This window comes from Grus americana, chromosome 2 (genome assembly GCF_028858705.1).
Source record: "Grus americana isolate bGruAme1 chromosome 2, bGruAme1.mat, whole genome shotgun sequence".
Classification (NCBI taxonomy): Eukaryota; Metazoa; Chordata; class Aves; order Gruiformes; family Gruidae; genus Grus; species Grus americana.
Genome location: NC_072853.1, coordinates 47595130 through 47616780, shown reverse-complemented (window position 1 = coordinate 47616780; position 21651 = coordinate 47595130). Strand labels below are relative to the sequence as shown.

Here is a 21651-nt window from a genome sequence, read left to right as displayed (position 1 = left end):
ATATGTGAATATGTAAATATGTTCTTAACTTATAATGACATCTCGTACCTCTATATTTGGGAATCGACTCTAATTTCTTTATGAGAATAAATGCTGATGTCTATAGTACAACCATTGACATTAGCACAATACTTTGGAAGTATCAAATTTTGCTCATGGAACAGATATTCTAAGATCGTTCAGTACAAAAAGAAAGATACGGTAAATAATTAAGGGGTTTCTTTAAGCATAATCATATTCCTGGTGCTAATATGCTCACCCATTGACAGTTCCAGAAGAAAGTGCTGTTATACATTTGCAGGGCAGAAGGCAAGATAAGGCAAGATTGCCTAAATCTATAATCTCTTGTATTAGGCAAGATTTTGTTACTGAAAGTCTACTACAGAAAGATCGACCTACAAATCTTTTACACACAGGATTTTACCACACTGAAATACACATGTGAAAACTAATAATCTATCAACATTATTAAAAAATCTAACTACCCTCAAAAGTAAATGTTTAGGGAAAATATTAGGTACTAAATAGAATGTATTTAAAGATAATGTCAAGATCCACCACAGTTTATTCCAATGTCATCTAGAAAGGATGGAAATGAGTGATTCATTTTATAATGAAGCTAGCACATCCAACATGACAGACATACTATTGATCAGTGGCAGAAATATATAAGGGAAACCAAATTAATGAATGTCTTTGTGGAGGGAAGTGTTTTTTTCAAAGAGAGTAAGCTATTAAGAAAAACAAATTGAGAATACCTCAAGATAAAGAACTATATGGAAATACTGTTCTTGTCTAGAGTGATATTTGACTGCACCTATATTTCATCAAATTAAACATTAGGATAAATATAAATGTTTTATGGTGGTGATTATATATGTAATAAAGCATCTTTGCAGGCAGAAATATACTTTATTTTTTGTTAATGAAACGAAATACTATGTATTTATGGTCTGAGCACCAACTATCCAAAAATATGACACTTTTTTAAAAAAGAAAATTAATTAGGTAAGCAAAACATTATCTCAAAGTCATATAGCTATTACATCTCTACAGTCATCTGAAATCTCTACAAAATACTGTCTAGAAACAAGATTACAAATTAACATCAGCAGATTCTAAAGTCTGGCACAGAATAAGAATACGGTTTAAAGACCTTTAAATGCTTGAATATGATTTAAAAAATAATACTAAGTCAAAGGAACATAATGGTAGTTCAGAATTTTTGAAATAGCTGCATTGAGGAACTTAGTTTTCAGACACACTAGAGTGAATATCCCCCTTTGAGCTTAACTTGCTTGTTTTTCATAAAGCAAACCCCAGTGGCTCCAAGAAGAAAAGTTACCAATATCTAGAAAATGTCAGCGGGAGAGGAAATCCTCTTCTCATCCACTTCATATATGTAGCAGTAGGAAGAAAACACTCATCTCCTCCCAAGAGAATGCCTTTGCATTCCCTATGCAGAAGAAGGTATCACAATTTTTATGGGTGTAGGCCCTCTGTTCAGCAACGTATATCCCCTCCACTCGACAAGTGCACCTTCCTCAGTGCAAAGAAGCTTACAAAGTCATGACAAACCACTTCATGTTACCAAAGCAGTATTTCACCCATCATCAAAATGATGATCATTTTCTGGGGCTCTGGGACTGAACAAAGCAGCTACTTAGGAGGCCAAGGCAATCCTACTTCATTAGTTAGAGAAGTTACTACATCCAGTTAAAATTATGAAAAAAATAAAAAAAAAAAGAAGAAGAAGAAAATAGCAATTTTTCTTTTACATTAGTATTTGTAAAAATTGGCTTCTAATTTTGAGTACTTATATATATAGGGAAGAAAGTTCTCCGGATTTAGAGAAGGATGAACACACTTTCTTCTGCTTGAATGTTCATGTCATTGTAATGCAAATATATAGCACAGCATCTAGAAAAATCATTACTTTGACACTCCTCTAGAATTGATTTTCTGTTGCAGTTGTAATTTGCTTATTAGCAAAAACCTGAGAAAATATAGCTTCTTTTTATAGGAGCTGTATGTAATCAACACGGGTTTTCCTTTTGTCATAATTCCTAAATACTTTATGTGAAAATGGTAGAAATATTTTAATAGTTGGACTAGTTATTCATTTAATAAAATGAAGAGTTATCAAAAAGGAAATTAGATTAAGTTGTCTCTATAATGCTCCAATTAATATTGTGAATAGAATTTCTTTTCTTCATACACATACTGCTGCTGAATGGCACAGAGGACTGTCCAAAATTCTAAACATTGCCGTCACTAATTTCTACCACAAGTTAGGTATATGTATTGTAATGCTGATTATAACCTCCTATAGAATAGCAACATACTCATAACCATTTTTTTCATAAACAAGATTTTAAAAAGCCAAACAAATGATTATATAGCACTGCTGATGAAACTAGATCCTGTTAGTATTGCATTGCTATTTAGCTATATTTTACTATGTTTATTTTATTGTATTCAAATTGAGAAGGAAAAAAGCAATAATATATGCCAACTCATTTGCAATTTTCTTTGCTTCCAGACTACATCATTGAGATGCATGATAATATCATCCATACTATGTCCAGAAGAGGTAAAGTGTTGAGTGGGAAATCTGTTTCACAAATATTACCAAGAGCTATTAAATTCTGAGATTGTAGAAGACAGATATTCTTACATCCAAAGAAATAAAAAGTCCAGATGATAACTTAACATAGATATTTTTTTCTGTAGAGAGGCTTGAAGAGAGTGTGCCCCAATTCTGCATTCAGAAAAAACACTTTAAATTCCTTCTACAACCCAGTCCTTTTAAGAAAACATTTCAATACTCATAGCATTGCCTCTGCTATCATATCAACAGAATATAATTGACACTCACATGGTGAGGAAAGATAGGCAATAATTTCTTCTACTTTTTATGTTTTAAATCTCCAACTTGTTCTCCAAATATGGTTATCCCTAAGAATATATGACTTATAAACAGTTTTGTTCTTGAAATATAGAAGAGTTATGTAGTTAACAAGAATATTTTGGATGAGATTTTCTTATTTATATTTGTCAGGAACAAACTGAATACACTGAATTTTAAAATTAGAGACTAACTGGGGTGGTATCTGAGGAAATGAGCAATGGATGAAGATATGGGTATAAGACATAAAATGGATTGATAAAAGTAAAGTACTGGCAAATAATCTGAATTTCACGTCTAATTTATTTATTTGAAGACTGCTACACTGTATTTTTAGAAAATGGACTAAAATATCAATATATCAGGACCTGGTTCCTGCATAAATGACCTGAGTTAATAAAGATTCTTATCTGAAATTGTTGATGTGAACTTAAGGTCTGTAAGCATGATGACTTAAATGCATATTAATTTTCAGAAATACAGACATGAAAGGCAAGCAAGCAAGCAATAACCTAAAATATCTGAACAATATTTTTAATTGATTATAGTTGGCATGGATAGGCTTGCATTTTGAGAGCTATATATGAACAAAAAGAAAAGAAATAGAAGAGACTTTTCCTGTGAATTTGCATTACATTTCCACAAAAAAAAGTTTTACAACATCACTTTACTCAAGTTCCACAACACCATTAAATTAAAAAAAAAAAATCTGTCTTTTTAAATGTAACTATTTAGTCACTAAAACATTACACTTGGCCACTATACCTCCATCATGGAAATTCATTGAACTAGATTTTACCTTTTTTCATTTTCATTTGACTGTTTTCTAAATTAAAGACTTATAGAGTCTGACTGTAGATGTTGTAAAACTCTCAATTTCCAGAAAAAGTGTTTTATGGAGAAGTTATATGTAATGGTAAAGCACATTTTAATTACTGCATAACATATTTATATACAAAAATAAAGACATTTCAGGTGCAAAAGTGGAATTCATGAATAATGAATTTTTAATACCTTACATGAACTGCTCTGTAAAATTAAAAAAAAAACCAACCCAAAACAACCCAACAACACAGCAAGCAAGCAAAAAAAAAAAGAAAATATTAAAAGTGTAAAATAACCAAGAAGATAATAAGAATTCAGGTGATAGGTATTACTAGCAAGCATTCTATTGTTATTAAGTAGCCGCATTGATGAAATTAATTTCAGAGATGAGATAAATGAATTGAATGGGTGATATTAGCACTTTACCTGCTGATGATCTCTAATGGCTGCTTCAACCCTGATTCTATTGGCATAGAGTTCTGTGAGGTCTTCTTTACTGTTTAAGTAGTAGTTCTGAAAGATTTGATATTCTTGAGCTAACCACAGATTTTCTTTAATGATTTGCTCCAGGGCAGCCTGAAGAAAAAAGTAATTGATTACACATACTGTAAAATACCTTTCTAAAAAATAAAATCATAGGTCACTTCCAAAATTTCCCTGACTCATTCACTTATGAACATCTGCAAAATATAGATGACGAGATTATGGTCTCAGTGAAACAAATGGAAAAACTGTAAATGAATTTCAAGTGGTTAGCATTTTGCTGAATATATTTATATGGAAGTAAATGTAATTAATAAATGATGTGTACAGAAAATGATGTTGTAAACAGTTACAGTAGAAACTACTAAAAAGAACACATCCTCTACCTTACTACATAAGACCTTTCTGCATAGAGATGATCTTGTCTTATTTACCAGAGAATACATCAAATTCTTCACCCACATTTTGCTTTTCCAAACTCTCATTTTCCGACTTATCTGTAAAACTGACAAAATGCAATACTCATGTATTTTCTTAATAATTTTAATGTTTGCAATTTGATTAACTTGATTTTAAAGACTAATATAATGTTTGACTCTCATAGTTTGCTACCAGGTGAAGTTGAAGTTGTTTGGAATGTATGCTTCTGTAATATGAAAAATTTCCATTCCTTTAAATCGGATTTTGACTGAACTTCCTGTGATTATAATGCATGATCTTGCAACAGTGTCATAATTTTCAAAGATATTTTATCTAGGTTACAAAGATGCAATTTGATTTAATTTATTTTTAAATTGATTTTTGACAAGGAATTCTATTTTAATTTTCATTATTTTTCCATTAAAAACACTTAGGGGAAGGGGATCTCAGGTACACTTTTACCAATAGAGTTAGTTGAACAATGACATTTCAGAGACTTTTGACATTCAGAATTTCTTTTAATTTCATAACTATCAAACAGAATGGCTGATATCCACATTTCAAAATGTTTCTTCAAATACATTTTAAATATATATCTTTAAAATACATTTTTAAAACATCATGGCTAGTGATGACAGTGCTACCCAGTGGAGAGGAGAGATGCACCAAAAAACCCCAATGGGCAAGCTGGAAACTTATTAAATTTGCATACGTTGTTGCCAGTTGTATTTGTGAGGTATTTCTGTTAAAAATGCGCACACATTATAAAGTGGAGTGGAGGAAACTTTAAAATTATGAGAATGTGTAGAAGCCTGGACTGACTAATTAAGCCCAAATGTCCATGTGATGAGTGGCTGCCCTAACTAAGGCAATATTGTAAGATCTTCTAATGCAAAAGTTATAGTCTAGAAGCTTGTAAAGGTAGAAGAGTCCACTTAGGAGTCTAGTTTATACAAGAGGACTGTATGTAATCCCATGTGCAGAACCATCTGTACCCTTGCAGAAAAGCAGAGCTAGCAGAACAGCTAGAGCAGCTGGAGCAAATGTCACCATCTTCTGCTCCCTAGATGGAGCCTGTCTATCCAGCAGGAGCGAGGATAACCTTCTGGCTTGACAGTCTGAAACTGTGAGTGAAATGTTATCAGAGGAGGTGGGGAGCAACCACCTGTCCTAGTAGTTGCCTCACCAAAATCCAAAGAAAGGAATTGTAAATAACTTTGGTTTTATTTTTAGAGAAGAATATTACATGTCATTCTGTTTACCTCTCTGCTGCTCTTCTCCCCTTCAACAGAATACTGTTTAAGTCAAAAGATGCATGCTGGAGACAGAGAAAATATGTTTTGAGCATAAAGGAATTTAGATTAATTTTCCCAGGTTCAAGCCACCATTTATATGTGAATCCTAAAAGAATCAGACTCTGTTGCTGCTAGTGAAGCTCTCTTTGGAAGGGCAGCATAAATATGTATTTGGAACTGTTCTGCAACAACGAATGTTTTACCCATTTATTATACCTACAAGTTTGCCCAGAACCCAGGAGGGCTAGGAAACTTTGGTAAAATTCAAATCTTGCTTTAGTATCTCCTATGTCTCTAAAAAAAAAATCTTGTGAATTAGTGGACTAATAAAGTCTAAGTTCTTCTGGGGTCACAGTGCATAATGTTGAAGAATCCATATGTTTTCTGAATCTATTCCCAAGTGGGTAATTTAGTGTCTCACCTTTTAAAGACACAACTATCCAAGGGAAATAGCAGCATGCCTGAACAGGTTCATAGCCATCTCTTGGAGCTACTTGAATTTTGGGAGTTCCCAAGACAGTTAAAATATTAGCAATGATTTTTACTCCTTTTTCTATGCAATCTCCTAATCAAGATATATCAACTTTTATATCTGTATTTATATGCAATTTCTGAAAACTTTGGCTAGAAGCTGGCTATGTTTATGCAACTAAAACTAAAAATCCTTCCTGTGCAGAACTGTCACTCTGCATCACTAAAACATTAAAATGCTATGGGTCTTTCAGAAATCTCAAAATAATAAAAAGAAAGATGAACAATTTAGTGAAGAAGATGTGATTATCTCCTTTATTAATCTTTGGATAGAGGTAAAACCTGTTTTTCAGGCTGATATCCTCCTTAACAAACATATAAGAGTGGCAGTCAGCGGCTCAATGTCCTAGTGGACACCAGTGATGAGTCGGTATTGGGACCAGCACTGTTTAACATCTTTGTCAGCAACATGGACAGCAGGATCGAGTGCACCCTCAGCAAGTTTGCTGACGACACCAAGCTGTCTGATGCAGTCAGCATGCTGGAGGGAAGGGATGCCACTGAGAGGGCTTGAGAGGTGGGCCCATGCAAACCACATGAAGTTCAACAAGGCCAAGTACAAGGTCCTGCACATGGGTTGGGGCAATTCCAAGCACAACTACAGGCTGGGCAAAAAATGGATTGAGAGCAGCCCTGACGGGAAGAACCTCCCTGAGAGCAGCATTCCAGTACCTGAAGGGGACTGACAAGAAAGCTGGAGAGGAACTGTTTACAAGGGTGTGCAGTGATAGGACAAGGGTTAATGGCTTTAAACTGAAGGAGGGAAGATTTAGATTAGATGTTAGAAATTCTTTACTGTGAATGTGGTGAGGCACTGGAACAGGTTGCCCAGAGAAGCTGTGGATGCCCCATCCCTGGAAGTGTTCAAGACCAGGTCGGATGGGGCTTTGGGCAACCTGGTCTAGTGGAGGGTGTCCCTGCCCATGGCAGGGGGGTTGGAACTAGATGATCTTTAAGGTCCCTTCCAACCCAAACCACTCTATGGTTCTGTGATTCTACAATGCTTGATGTTAATATGTTAACATTCAATACCTGAATACAAGACACGTTTTCAGCATTGCAGTACTTTCACATATGTGATGACTATGGGAAAATGACAGAAAAGTTTCTTGTAGAATATGAATATCAATATAGTAATTTTCACCAATGCAGATACTTGACTACAAACCGAGTGAAGTCCTACTATTTTGTGTAATTTAAAACGGGTCAGACATTTTCACAAAGAATAACAACATACAAAAAAAAAAGACAATAGGCTTCTCCAGATTTTCTAAGACTCAGTGGCTATGTCTATATGACCAATTATACTAGTTGTCCAGTCGCCAAAATTGCTTCACCGCATAGCTTATGTCAGTTGAAACAGATAAGGTGAAATGGTTCTTTTTCTCTAATTCACTCCTCTGAAAGATGAGCTGAGGTTCAGAAAGCAGAGAGCATACATTCTTTAAATACCTGACTGTCACTCATTGACGTTTCTACAGAGGATTTCCCAGAATGTAGGCAAGAAAAAAAACAAAAGTCTTTAAGAGCATTTCATGTTTACGAAAGAGAGGAATGGTCAAATTGTGACCAAACTCGGGATGCCAGAATATACACTAGAAAATACACTACACCTCTTTCTCCTGTTCTAGGAGAACAAGGATATGAATCTCAAAACTGATTGTAAGATATTTAACTAGACAATCCTGACATTTGTTTTATCTCTGGCACTCAAACTTCTGAATTTGTAGACTTGTGAACTGATAAAAAGGACCATGATTCATGTGCTTGTTCTTTTGCTCTTCAGCAAAACTTGAAATCAAAGACTTCTGGTACATCAGTCTTTGTCTACAGGTACGTTTGACTTCTTCAAACATTCTGGAATTGATGTCCGAAATATGGGAAGAAATTTTCTACATTTCTACATTCAAATGATATGACTTTCTTCAGTGGAAAAAAAGTATAATTCAGGGGAATTTCTTGAAGGCTCTTATATGAAATGAAACTTGAGTTGCAGAGTAGAGAAATCAAGTGAAACTATTAAAGGTCATATTAAAAACAAATGAAAGAAGATATTTCTTTGCACTATGTGTAGTTAAGGTGCATGGATTCTTATGAATATCAAAAACCTACAGAGATTTAAAAGGGACATAGAATTTCTAGGAGGAAATATCCACTGAGGTTTATTTAATAATAACAATAATAATAATAATAATAATAATAGGCTCAAGAGATTGGAAAGTTGGATGACTATTCTGGGGAAGCTTTATGCCCTGTTATTACACTCTATCTGGACATCTGGTATGAGGTGGAATACCAGGCTAGTGGAAATTTCTACCTGATTCAGCACATATACTTTATCCTCTTTATGTTCTCTTATTCAACACAGCAGCTTAGGAAGTGTCTCTGTTTTCCTGGAACACCAGGAAGCTGCAACACTTTTTTTGTGTGTTTGCTGAACACATTTGAAGTGCAGTTCCTGTCTGCTATAATACGAATTCATACTGAGATAATAAAATATGTGGAAGCAAGAAGAAAAAAAACCTCCTCAAAACTATCAACAAACTGCTAGCACAATGGCTGCTGAAGTAGGCAATAGGAAAACAGATGCAATGCCATGCAACACAATGATGAATTATCAGTCCAGTATCTCAGGTCATACAGAATTTCTTGTAACAACCAAACTTCAGTCCTCTTAGGCTGCAAACAGAGATCACCACTAACCTAGCCGTGACTGTGAGACAATGAGAGATAGTTGCTGTCTGCAGCACAGAGAAAATGTGTTTCATGTTATTCTTCCATCCTTTTATGTACATTAATACCAATCACTTTGTGTTGCAAGTGATCCAAGATTATTTTATGGTTCCATGTTTGTAAAGAATTGTAGAGACAAATCTTAGGATCAATGATTATGTCCACATAATGATATACCTATAAACATGATATAAATCCCTGTGGTTTACAAAGTCAATCGTCATTTCAAATGGTCACTCTGACAGCAGTGTTTTATTCTAAAGATAAGAACAATTGATTTTGACAATCAGGTGCATCAGCACAATAAACTAATTATTAAAGGATCTATATTAATTGGTTATACTACTTAAACTTGATGTTGTGAGGAATTAAATTGGTTTCCCCAAGCAGGAATGACTGTTTCTTTTGTAGGCATGAAGCATCCTTGATGGAGAACAACCCATAATATGAACAGCAAAAAGAAATTACCTAAAACTACTGTGTTCATGTGCATCTGCCCCTCCCACTCCAAATAGCTTCCCCAGAGGAGTTTAGCAACATTTTTCCAGTAGCATCTGTTACACATCATATGTGTCCCTTCCCAGAGCATAAAGAACATGGTGATACCAAGTGCCACAAAATCATCGTAATACAGTTGACAAGTCCCCCAGTTACGGAAAGGAAAGTTACTGTAAAGCAAGCATGAGGTGTTGGGGTTGTTTTCCCTCTATCTGAGGATCTATTGATGCAACTAATGCTTATTAGCAAATAGTTTGGGTTCTACAAGTCACAGAAGCTACAATATAATTTGAGCTGACATAGTCACTGATTCACTCCCCTTACTTGCGATCTTCTGTTGATGTTGCCATCAGCATTTGATGGTTGGTAATTTATGCACCAAGGGTCACACAGCTACTCAGTAAAGCTCTAGAACTGCAAAGCTTTTAAGGTACATAGTGGAAACAGCTGAGCCCTGCTTCAACAAGCTCTAACATGAGTCAGGAGATTTACGTTGTTGATATTACATACTGACCTAATACAGATTTTGATGGTCTCTGAGCTGAAATGGGTCTTCCCCTGTATCTGCTGCCAAAGAAAAAACCCCACATAGCCCAAATTACTGAAACTAACTCTTCAGCTGAACGACAACATCTTTTTACATCCACGGCATGAATTTTTGCTTTATTATGTTTGGGAGGAATTTTAGAAAATGCACATTTAAGTATATACACATAAGTATGACAGGGGGAAGTGAGATATCATATTTTTGAATAATTTATTAGAGACCATTTGGACCAAATTAGTTACAAATTAATACAGGAGGAATATAGTGTAAAACGTTTTCTGACAGATTGCATTTTTTCTATCCGTAAACTAAAGTAACAATAACTACAAGTAGCCTTTCACTGATAAAACAGCACTCCAAATGGCAGTTCCAACAGTTTTGAAAAAAAAAAAAACAAAAAACCAAACAAAACCCAAGTTTAATTCTTATAAGGACTCAAGTGGAGAATTAATATGGGGTATAAAACCAGATACGCATTAAATGTTTGGGAGGAAATTTCTGTTGATGGCAAGCTATACAGATAATAAATGCTGCTAAAATAATAATGAAAAAAATGCTACTAAAATAATAATAATGCTACTAAAATAAAATCAGCAAATATAAGCACAAATCTGTCTGCTTTAACATTATAAGTATTCCAAAGTAAATAGCTTATAATACTTTTTTGGGTCATAATTGTTCATGTCAACCAAAGCAAAAAATAATTTTCTTTTTGCATACACAGTCTTTTCTATGTATGGAATATTCTTGATCTCAACAATGTTATTTTTGGCACACAAACTAAATTGTATTTACACTAAACAAGACTGTGGTTGTAGAGTAAGATCTGAATGTTCTAAGATTTTTTTTATGGTGATGTACCCTTTATCCATTATTATCTTGGTGCAGAAGATCTGAAAAAATAAAAGGACACAAACTTTTGAATTACTAGAAATATTTTTTATCCCATTTCCCCTTCTTTAGAGCCCTGGAAATGAAATAAAGGCATAAATCTTGGAGAAATCAAAGAAATTTACCAGTCTAAAGGCCTGAACTGGTAAAACAAAGACCAGCTGCCAGGAAACAGTCTACATACTTACTACAGGGTATGCAGTGACACTGATTTTTCAGATGTGAAAGAAAAAAATAAGTATCTAGTTGGGCTCTTTCCCATGAAGGTGTCTACCTCCACATTGTAAAGCAGAGAATCAGAAGCACATGGGCAGTCTACCTTATGATGACCTGGTACTACTGACAGAATTCTGGGGACTCAACCTGTGATCAAAACACCATATGAAAGAATGCTAAATGGCTCTGGCTAAACAGCAGGATATTAAATTGATTATTGTTAAAGAAAGACTTGAACAGACCTCAGAACTGATTAAGTATTTTTAGTCCTATCTTCATCTGCAGTCAAGAAACCCTGATTACAGGGAGGAAACTTTTGCATCGAGGAGTCCAATCTGTTTGAAATTCAAGAAGTGGCTTTTCTGGAATTTTTCTAATGGTTTCACTGAAACTCCAGAGATTTTTGCATATGCTGCACTATCAGGTCTGTCAATAGCTACATTTAAAGAAATTTTGAACTAGACGATCTAGTTGTCTTTCAGAACATAAAGACTCTAAGTATCTTTCTCACGTCTATCAAAAGTTTCACATGTTTATCCCTGTCCTACTGAATAGAAATGTACCTTAACAGTGCTGCTTGACAAGTAACCAATTTTATTGAAAATATTGAAAGAATCAAGGATGGGAGAGCTTTGTCTAGGGCTAAAGTTTTGCCTCTACTTCAATTTTATGTTCAGTCATGATCACAAATGTTCTGAAGGAGAAAAGAAATATTCAAGATCTTTAGAAAGTGACCAGAAATTTTCTGTTTTCATGTTGCAAAAACAGAGTTTGGCACTGCTTATACACGTTAAGCATGTATACCTTATGTGTAGGCAAATTCAAGAGACATGCAGGAGACTGGAAAGTTCCTAAGCCTTGAACCAATACAAAGTCAATCTCAAAGTCTTGGTAATTCTCTTCAATAGCTCCTGAAAATATGTAAAATTGTGTTGGGAAGCACACTGAAGAATTGGCAGTGTGTAAGAGAAGAAAATGAACTGATGAAGACAGATCTTCATGGTGCCATGGTTGTGTTAGGGGTCAGCACTGATTTGCTGGCAGCAGCTTGGGTATGTCACTTGAGCAAGTCACAGTCCTTTTCTTTCTTGATATCATGGAAATAGTTTGGTATCAAAATACTGATCTGGAAGTACAAGCATGACGCCTTCAGGTAGTAGGGGTCACTGACTCCACCAGTGGTGTCAGGAATATAGCTTCTGAAGGCCTAAGAGCGAATTAGTGATTCCACAGAAGTGAAAAATTAAAAAAAAATTATTAAAGCAAGCAGAACACAAGTGAAAGTTCAAAGACAAAAAGAAATTGACTCAACAACACTGCTATTGCAGAAAATGTGAATGACAACAGACTATAAAACAAAAAGGAAGTGCATCTTGGAGTTGATGCTAACTGTGGAAAAGTCTAACTTTAAGAGATTTTATTACAAGTTTATTGGAAACAATTGTTATGATGTACAGTGCCAGTAAATCAGGGATTGATTGAAGAGGATCTCATCAGATCCATTGGTTCTGAATGCTAATGGAAGAAATTATCAAAGACCAGAAAATATATAAGGCAAATTCTTTAGAGCTATGCAGCTGGTAGCAAAATGCCTCTATATCACAACAGATTTATACATTTTTTTAAAAAACACATTTGCTTTAGAACCAACATTTGCATTTATTGAGAATAATGTGGAAAGAAGAAATATGAAAATGTTCCTTATAAGTGTGTTATATACGCTAAAACTTTAACACCAAATTTAGGGTCACTGTTGCAGACTTTTCCATACAGAAAGTTTTTATTTCAGGAAAAGTAAAAGCTACTTGTTTGGAATAAAGTCAATCTAGAAATATAATGTAATGCAATTCAGTATCAAAACTCAAATTAAAGTTGATAAAAGTATAAAAAAAGATTTTGAAATTACATAGAATTAAGAACTTCTCAAATCCTACATCCTCCTCCATACCTTAAATTGATATGCTTTGTCTGAAAAGAAAAAAAAATGAGTTTACGATTTCATTATTTGTTTCTGCATAACATAGTTTTAGACTGTTAAACACAAACTTATTTGCCTATTATTGCACCATTAATTTTTCTTCTATGTCATCACAGTTTGATTATATATACCTGTCAATATTCTTAGAGAATGTTATGAGAGAGAACTTCACTTGCAATGTTATTCTGGAAAAGATGAAATTGCATGGGAAAGTCCATTTATTTATTTCATTATGACCAGTTAAAGATTTATAAAGGCTCTCCATTTTCTTATGTATTTAGGGATGGACAATTCTGCATCAGTAGGGGAAAAGGCTAATTACTCACTATAAGGTCATTAGATACACACTATCTTTTTGTCATTACAAAAACTAATATTTTTGCATTAATGGCACTTCTGCATTATGCATAGTAGATGAAGCAAATAAATAATAAACTTCCTTATTCAGATGCTAATGCAAACCCAAATGTTCTTTCAATTGTACAGCTGTAAAAATTAAAGTGAGAAAGGTAACAAAAAAGTAAACAGTAATATTCAACAGAGTATCTATTACCTACACATACCTCCCATACAACTACAATGCCTCTGAAGTGATAGAAAGGTGCAAATAAACAGATTCATGGGATAATTGTGCAGAATTTTTATGAAATCAATTAGAAATTTAAAAATCCTTTGTTGTTTCATTAAATGAAATGTGGAAAATGTACTGGATTTTACAGAATAATATGTTTTATTTTGACAAACACTGTAGCCAACCATAAAAATATTAGCATTCAGTTCTGGCTTTGAAAATTCATCCATTTTAATTTCCAGACAGATCAGCTTTCAGACTTTGCATCCAGAAGTTTTTATAATTCTTTGAAAAAATAATACCACTAACTAATCCCTTGATGGTAATCAACATTGATATTTTGTTCTAAAGTAATGCTCTAAATGAAATTTTGTAGAAACAGATTTTGGCTAATCACAGTTACATATTTTGGTCCACTGACAAGACATTTGGCTTCGGTGAATTTTGCCATAGTGATAATGCACATGACTGACACCCAGTGGTGGTCTTGGCTGAATTTTTTTTAGCCACTGCATTTTTTGTAGTCAGGTCCATTCAAACATCCATAGTAAAAGTTCAGTTTCTAGATTTTTATTTATGAAATTCCTCTAGGATCTCCTGTATGGGTAAATAGTTTGATCCTAATCATTGTTTCTCATGGAATTCTCATGAAAATCCAGTAACTGATGTTGGAGAACTGTTGACCTGTTTACTTTGGTTATTTCTATAGGCCATATTGAGATAATTAAGATTAAAATTAATTTTGCCTTTTAAAGTACTTACTGAAATATCTATAATTAATAAGCTTCCTTAAAAGATTTTTGTTTGTCTTTTCCAATGAAAAAAAGCCTCACTTTCATTTCAAGAGGGAGCAGAAATAATCTGTTCTCCTTACCTTATTTTTTCCAGATTTTTTAAATAACAGAGAATGCATCTCCACTCCTCTCTATGCCAATTATAATAAACTGTTTTAAAATCTTGAAAAAGTCAGTTTAGACAACTTTCACTGAACAAAATTAAACATATAATGAAAATTTAACAAAACCTGATTTTTTTTTTTTAATGGATAGTTTTAAAAAAATTACTTTTTTGTGTCAATCCTGTCACCTTTCTCAATAAAAACCTCAGAAGTATCATGTAGCCTTAAATATTAAGGAAGTTAAATTTTAAACATAGAATATATTATGTTTATAATAGAATAGAATGCCAGAACTTTAGTTACTCATTTAGAATAGGTCTGTGTTCTAGGTAAAATAGATCAATAAGAGCCCTGTCCGTGGCAGGGGGGTTGGAACTAGATGATCTTTAAGGTCCCTTCCAACGCAAACCATTCTGTGATTCTATGAAGATTTAGCTCTCTGTCAATGCAGTATTTTTGTTGTCTGTACAATTATGTTTGCACCTCAGGCTCTCTCTACTATATTAAAATCATGCTAACTGGAAACCTGAGAGACTACCTTATTCTCATTTCCCTACCCTACAGAGAGTCCTTGACAGAAATTTCTGTTTTATAAAACAGAGAGATTAGGAGTTTTCCTTTCAGTTGTCCTCTTTAGGGTGAAATCTAAGATCTGTCTTTTTATGCAAACCTTCACTATCTAAACTCTACATCGTCTGCAATGATGGCTCCAACATAAACAGCAGACATGAGGCCGTACAGACAAATTGCATTAATTGTATAAAGACAGCAAGAAATGCAGAGTACTAAGAAACAAGATATGAGATTGTTGGGAGTCCAAAAAAGAAGAACCCAACAGGTTTTGTGTCAAATCGCTGTATGCTGGAGACTCTGCCTGCCTTCAGTGTAAGAATTCTGAGGTCAGTGGGGGGATTAACTTCTAGAAACAAATTGAAGATACAGAGGAGGGGCCCAATGCAACAAAAGACCAACATCCTTAACAGGATCTGCACATGTGTATTGCTCACGATGCAGTGCAATGCTAAAGAAAAAGTACCAAGCATTTCCCTACTCGGTGACATCAAACCTAAGGTACAACATGGTCAAGCTTTGCGAGAGGAAATCTTCCAAAACACTTTTGACATTGGCCGCTGCATGTGAAGACAACATTTACTGGAGAAAAAAGCACCAATACCAACATCAGAGAGCAAACTCTATAATCTAGAAGATTGTAACAACTTCTGCTGGATGTTCACTGTATAGCATATGTCACCATTTAAATGAAGCCTCAGAGAAGCCAAACTTCAAATCATAAATGGTCTCATAAAATCTAGTGCAGTAACTGTGTAAAATGAACATATAATAATAGTTTATGTAAATTGCGACATTTTATGCAAACTATTTACATGGGATTGTTAAAAGATTAATAGTGAGGCTTCTTTATTAAACACTCATTTTAAAAAACTGATAATGCTCAGAAAAGAATTATACTTTCCCACATAATGATAAAAGTATATTCACTGGAACTTTTCAAATCAGAATAACATTTTACAGTAACTCTTATAAACAAACAAGGACAACTATGGCAAGTACTTTAAACCGAGTGTAGCTATTTTTCCTCATCAGGATTTCACAGAATCCGAACAGCCTAACAGATGTGTGAAATCTGACATTTTCTGCATAAAACAGGAAACATGGGTATTTAATGTATCTTCTAAGCAAGTAACTATAACATGCATACAGATACAGTCTTTCTATGTTTTTATCCATATACTTATTTTACCAAACAGCAATTCAGAAAGTATTTAAACAATGAGATATATTTCATTATTGTTTCTATAGATAATGTATATTATAATTTTAAATATATTTATAATATATTGTAGAGCATGTTCATATAATAAATAGCCTGTTCAAACTAATTGTCATTGGACTTCAGGATATATTTAGATGTAATAATGATATAATAGTAATTCTAAAGAAAGCTTTTTTTTCCGATGCCAAAGTCCCTGTTTTTCTGCAGTTCAGAACTGTCATTTTCTATAGCAATGGTACAGTAGTTGTACTTGTTCTACATAAAAACAGTAACCCAGTCTAATTTGCTCATTTGTGTAGTTTCAAATGTAGTTAACACAACTGCAGTCATGAGCATGGACACTGAGAAAGAAACTACATTCTTGTGTTTTGGATAAGACAAAATTGAGTTTTATGAATGTCAACCTAAAAGCACAAACCAGCATGTTCTGCAAATAATCTCAGAACCAAAATTACCAGGATAAAAAAGGGCAACTATTAGCAAGTAAAACTTTTTGAGAAATACCTTCCAAATGTACTGTCTACCCTTGTCTGTGTATGGATGCGCTATCACTTATGACTACAGAAGATTTCTCTCTCTCAGTATCACAACAGCATGGTCAGCACATAAATGGGGAAAGTGAAGGGAGCTACACACAATGCCATTTCCTCCTCAACTGCAGAATTCCCCCCCCAAAAAAAAACCCACCAAAAAAACCCCAAAAAACCCAGATTGTTCAAGGATAGGAAAGGAGGGATATAAGGATGAGAATAATTGATATGTGTATTACAAAACCTGAAGAACTGCAGTGATCAGAAAGTAGTACCTTTTTCTATCTTTGAGTGATGTATGTATTCGTAATGTGAATGCTCCAAGCAGTAAGTTCCCATATCCACAATCATCACAGGAGCAGTTGCTGAGTTCTTGAAGCAAATAGAACCACTCTATCACATGCTGCATTAGCTTTGAGTCTTCCTCAGTATTACTACAGTGGTTGATAAGAATATAGATAAAGCTTCAGGAGACATTAAGAATGGAGGCATTTTTCAGCAAAGCCACAGATACAGCTTCAGCTCTGATGTGCGCATTCCAGTGACAGCGAAGGCTGTATTTGCATGGTTTCACAAGACGCCTTGACATATTTCATATTCAGTTTATGTATTCATGCAGAGAAGGCCATGTCCACGTCAGCAATTAATATGAACCATTTTGCACACCATCTTAAGAATTTAGCTTTCCTAGTACAAAAGCAAAGAATTCCCTAGAAGTCAAAGAGGAAAACTCTCAGTTTACAGGTATGATGTATGGAAAAGTAAATAGAAATACTGACTCTGTGACTAAAGTGAAAGTCAGGAACCAAGAAAAAGTGTAGGACGGCTACTTCCTATCTGAAAAGAACATGATCTGTAGTAGATGAGTCATAAAGGTCTGAAGTGTTCATCCCCTCAGTCCTTATCAGGGAACTGTCACACATGACCCTGCTTCAGCAGGAGCTAGACTCTGCTGATTTTGGAAGAACTGTTTCGTCTACATGCGAACAAGATTTTACTGCAATATTCTCTAGTACTATAATAAAAATGAGGATATTCATTCATACTGTACCTAAGTATGAATGTTTTCATCTGTGGGTTCAAGCTCAAGATAGTCATGTTAGTCTCAGTTCCTCCAGCTATCAAAACAGAAAGCTTTTGCTTTGTCCCTCAGTCAGGATAGTTGAAACAATCTCTGTTTGTGGCTCAGGACCAGAAGAAGATCTGCTTCCTTGGTCTCTTTACAAATCCAATAACCTTTACCAAGATGTTGACCCATCTGGTTGTTCCGCTTGAACATTAGGTGCTCCTGTTCTCTCTGGACAAAAGGCTGATCAAAATATTAGAGTGGTCAGTACTACAGTGCAGTTCTTCCAAAGTCTGTTTTGAATGGTGGATGGTCAAAATCTCATGTCACCTCCTTCCCACAAGCAGGAGAAGAGGTCTCAGTACAGTACATTATCTGTAATAACTGAAGGGTAGTAGATTTCTGATATTGGACCACATAACAACTGCTGCCAGAGGATACAGGTATTGAACATCTCTGATGCTCATGGAATGATAATCATTACCAGAGTTGAAACAGGATATAATACACTTTGCATAATGTACCGCTAAGGAGTCAATATTTGGTAGCCATGACAGGTGAGGAGGTCAGGCAAGATAAAATGTGAGAAAAAAGGAATGCTTGGGCATGAAATTGAAAATTTGGCTTCTGTTATGACAGATCACTATATTTTTTTCATATTCAGAACAATTGTTATGATCTCTAACACTAATAACTGAAATACAATGTATTTGGTGACATACTTTACATGATAACACACAACAGACTATACAAACAGCCAAAGTGCTAAAAAATCTGATGAATAATCTATATTTTTATGACTATTGTCTACAGACACCACCTTTAGACACATGGGCTACTGTATGCTTATCTTAGAGAAAATGATTTCTACTATATGCTATTACTGTGCAACTGTATAAGAAAAATGGGTTATGTTTTATATTCATATCATATGAAAACAATGACATGGCAAAAATTTAATAATGAAATTATAACCTAACTATTTTTTAATTGTTTTCAGTACATCTAAGGAGTTGACTAGTTGTCTAATGGTGTATTCCTCACATGCCATTCAAAACTCACTGATTTAGTCTAGTGCTATCTACACTACCTAATGAAGGTGATATACGCGGCTTTTCTATTTTTCAAACTCTTTCTTGCTGTTATCTCATATTTTAATTTAACCATTGAAAATATACCCATTGGTTTTCCTCCGCAGTTCAGTGGGACCATTTCAGTTCATTTTATGTGAACTTCAGAGAAAGGACAGCACTTACTTGTAATTCACAGAGTATATTGTCTTTGCAAATCTATATGCCTGGGGGATCATTACACGTCTGGAACTTACAAGGAACACTTAATGCATAGCATTATTTAGCATGGTATCACATAAAAATCCCCATATGCCTCTTGTCCCCTGTTCTTTTCCAATAACACTGGAGGAAATAGTTACCTTCGAGGGAAGGGAGGAGTAGTGAGTAGGAAAGTATAAAAGCCATATGCTCATAAACACTAGTACAGGCAAATAACATCCTCACCTCCCAAAACTCCTGCGTTGGAAAGCTCAACCAGTGTCAAAAATCCTCTGCAAGACAGCAGCATAGCAGTTTCTTGAACAGTGCATACGGTAGCATGTTACAGTTTTTGCACAAGTGATGCAACTCTACTGTCAGGCACAGAACGTACCGAGAAGTGCAGCAGACTGAGCTTCTGAGTTTAGAGAAGGTGCCCTGAAGTTTTCTAATACTAGCTTATCTGCAAGATTTTAGGAACCGTACCACCATTCCTGATCCATTTGCACAATGCTTAACTGTTCTCTCATTAGCAGCAAATCATTCAAAGAGCTATGCAAATAATTTGGATCAGTTCCAGCACGACTGTATAGCCCTTTTAAAAGCTACAACTGCTCTTGGTGTATGATGAGATGCAAAGAAAAATAAAACTGTGAAGATGAAGTTGAGTTCTTATTTTAGCATATATTTCATGAGATCATAAGAGTGTCTCACCTTTATGGAAGACTCTAAAGGAATAGTGTGGCAGAGGACTTTTCTGTGCAATGAAAGAGAAAAGCTGGATTATCTACAGGTTTTCCAGTTATTACCACTACATTTTTGCCATGTTACCAATAAACTGAAGATTTTGGTGTTAAGACCTCTCTCTGCAAAAAGTTTTACTTTTCCATTTTTCAAACAGGAATCAAACCACAATCCAATTAATTTTTACACACTAGGTACAGTTGATAACATAACTTGCATAGAGGGTGCATGTTGACATAGATCACAGCAAAGAAGCTAGATCTAAACATTTAATCCACACTGAATTTTAGAGGAGACATAAGTGAATGTGGTATGTCCTCTCACCTGTGAGCAGGTCAAGCATGACATGTTTTGCACTGCATCACTTCTTCATCTTAAGAGAAGTTTCATGTATTAGTAAACTGAGACCTGTGAATCTGTGCTCTGCATGATTTGGAGCTAAATATTTATGCTACAGATAACCGAAACAGCTAATTAAATAGAAGCAGAATATTGTTTTTCATGGTTTTTTTAGTTCATACCTCATCATGACTGGCCACACGTAATTATGCCAGTTACTAATTTAGATTGGTTAGCCTCTATAGGTGCCTATTATATAAATTGAAACACACTATACAAAACAGCTTTAATATAAAGCTTCTCATTCTACACTGATAATAAAAAGAAATACAATGAGGACAATTAAGTAAACCTAATCTTTTCTAGCCCTCAGCCAAAAGTATAAGAAATATCATGTCTTTCTCACAGAAGGCCTTATAGGTATACAAATGTTCCATCATTCTTGCATTATACATCTCCTCACTTATGGTACTTAACTAACCCTACTCACCCAGAAAATTTTAAAAAAGAAAAATATAAATGTTAACTGAGTAAAATCTTTTCTGAGCTTTGTACCTGCTAATCCCAACCATGTGTCAACTCTGTTCATTCCTTTATATCAGTGCAATAGCTATGCACAGGAAAGGTGTTGGGGGCATTGTATTCCTGTAGGAGTTTTCTTTTGGGTGAGATATAAATGGAAGGTCCTACCCAAATTGGTCATTAGCAATCCCAGGGAACTCTTCATAAGAGTAGGTGTGTTAACTTCAGTCTCCTGGCCAAATTCCAGCTCAGGTAATTACATTCAGCCTACCTAATTTCCCACTGCAATTACAAATACAGAGAGATCCTTAATTTCCAGTCCCAAGCCACTGTGCAGTGTTGAACAGTTGCTATGTTTCACCCAGGGTGGTTGCACTTCAGCAGCGGATAAAGCAAGCTGTGTATAAATTGTGACAGTTTTTAAAGCATTTTGGAATCGTTTGAGAGGAAAGTGCTATACAGTTAAGATCATTCTAATTGAAATAATTGCCTGCCACTGATCTAAATACTGCTTATAAAAAATCTTTAGAAGGAAACCTTCCTGGACAAAATCAGCTAGTAAATATTTAATCAGTCTTAAATGTAAGTAT

General features: G+C 34.6%; 1 protein-coding gene across 8 annotated transcripts in view; it reads right to left on the bottom strand.

The window, feature by feature from the left end:
* The window catches only part of CCDC178 (coiled-coil domain containing 178), a 180275-nt gene that overhangs the window by 53668 nt on the left and 104956 nt on the right, over positions 1–21651 (bottom strand). For 7 of the 8 annotated variants that reach the window (XM_054818663.1, XM_054818661.1, XM_054818665.1 and 4 more), the window contains one exon: positions 4160–4309. In XM_054818663.1, the coding sequence (XP_054674638.1) occupies positions 4160–4309 (150 nt within the window). Of the gene's footprint in view, positions 1–1398; positions 1457–4159; positions 4310–21651 lie in introns of those variants that run through there. The other variant, XM_054818666.1, reaches the window with a different exon arrangement.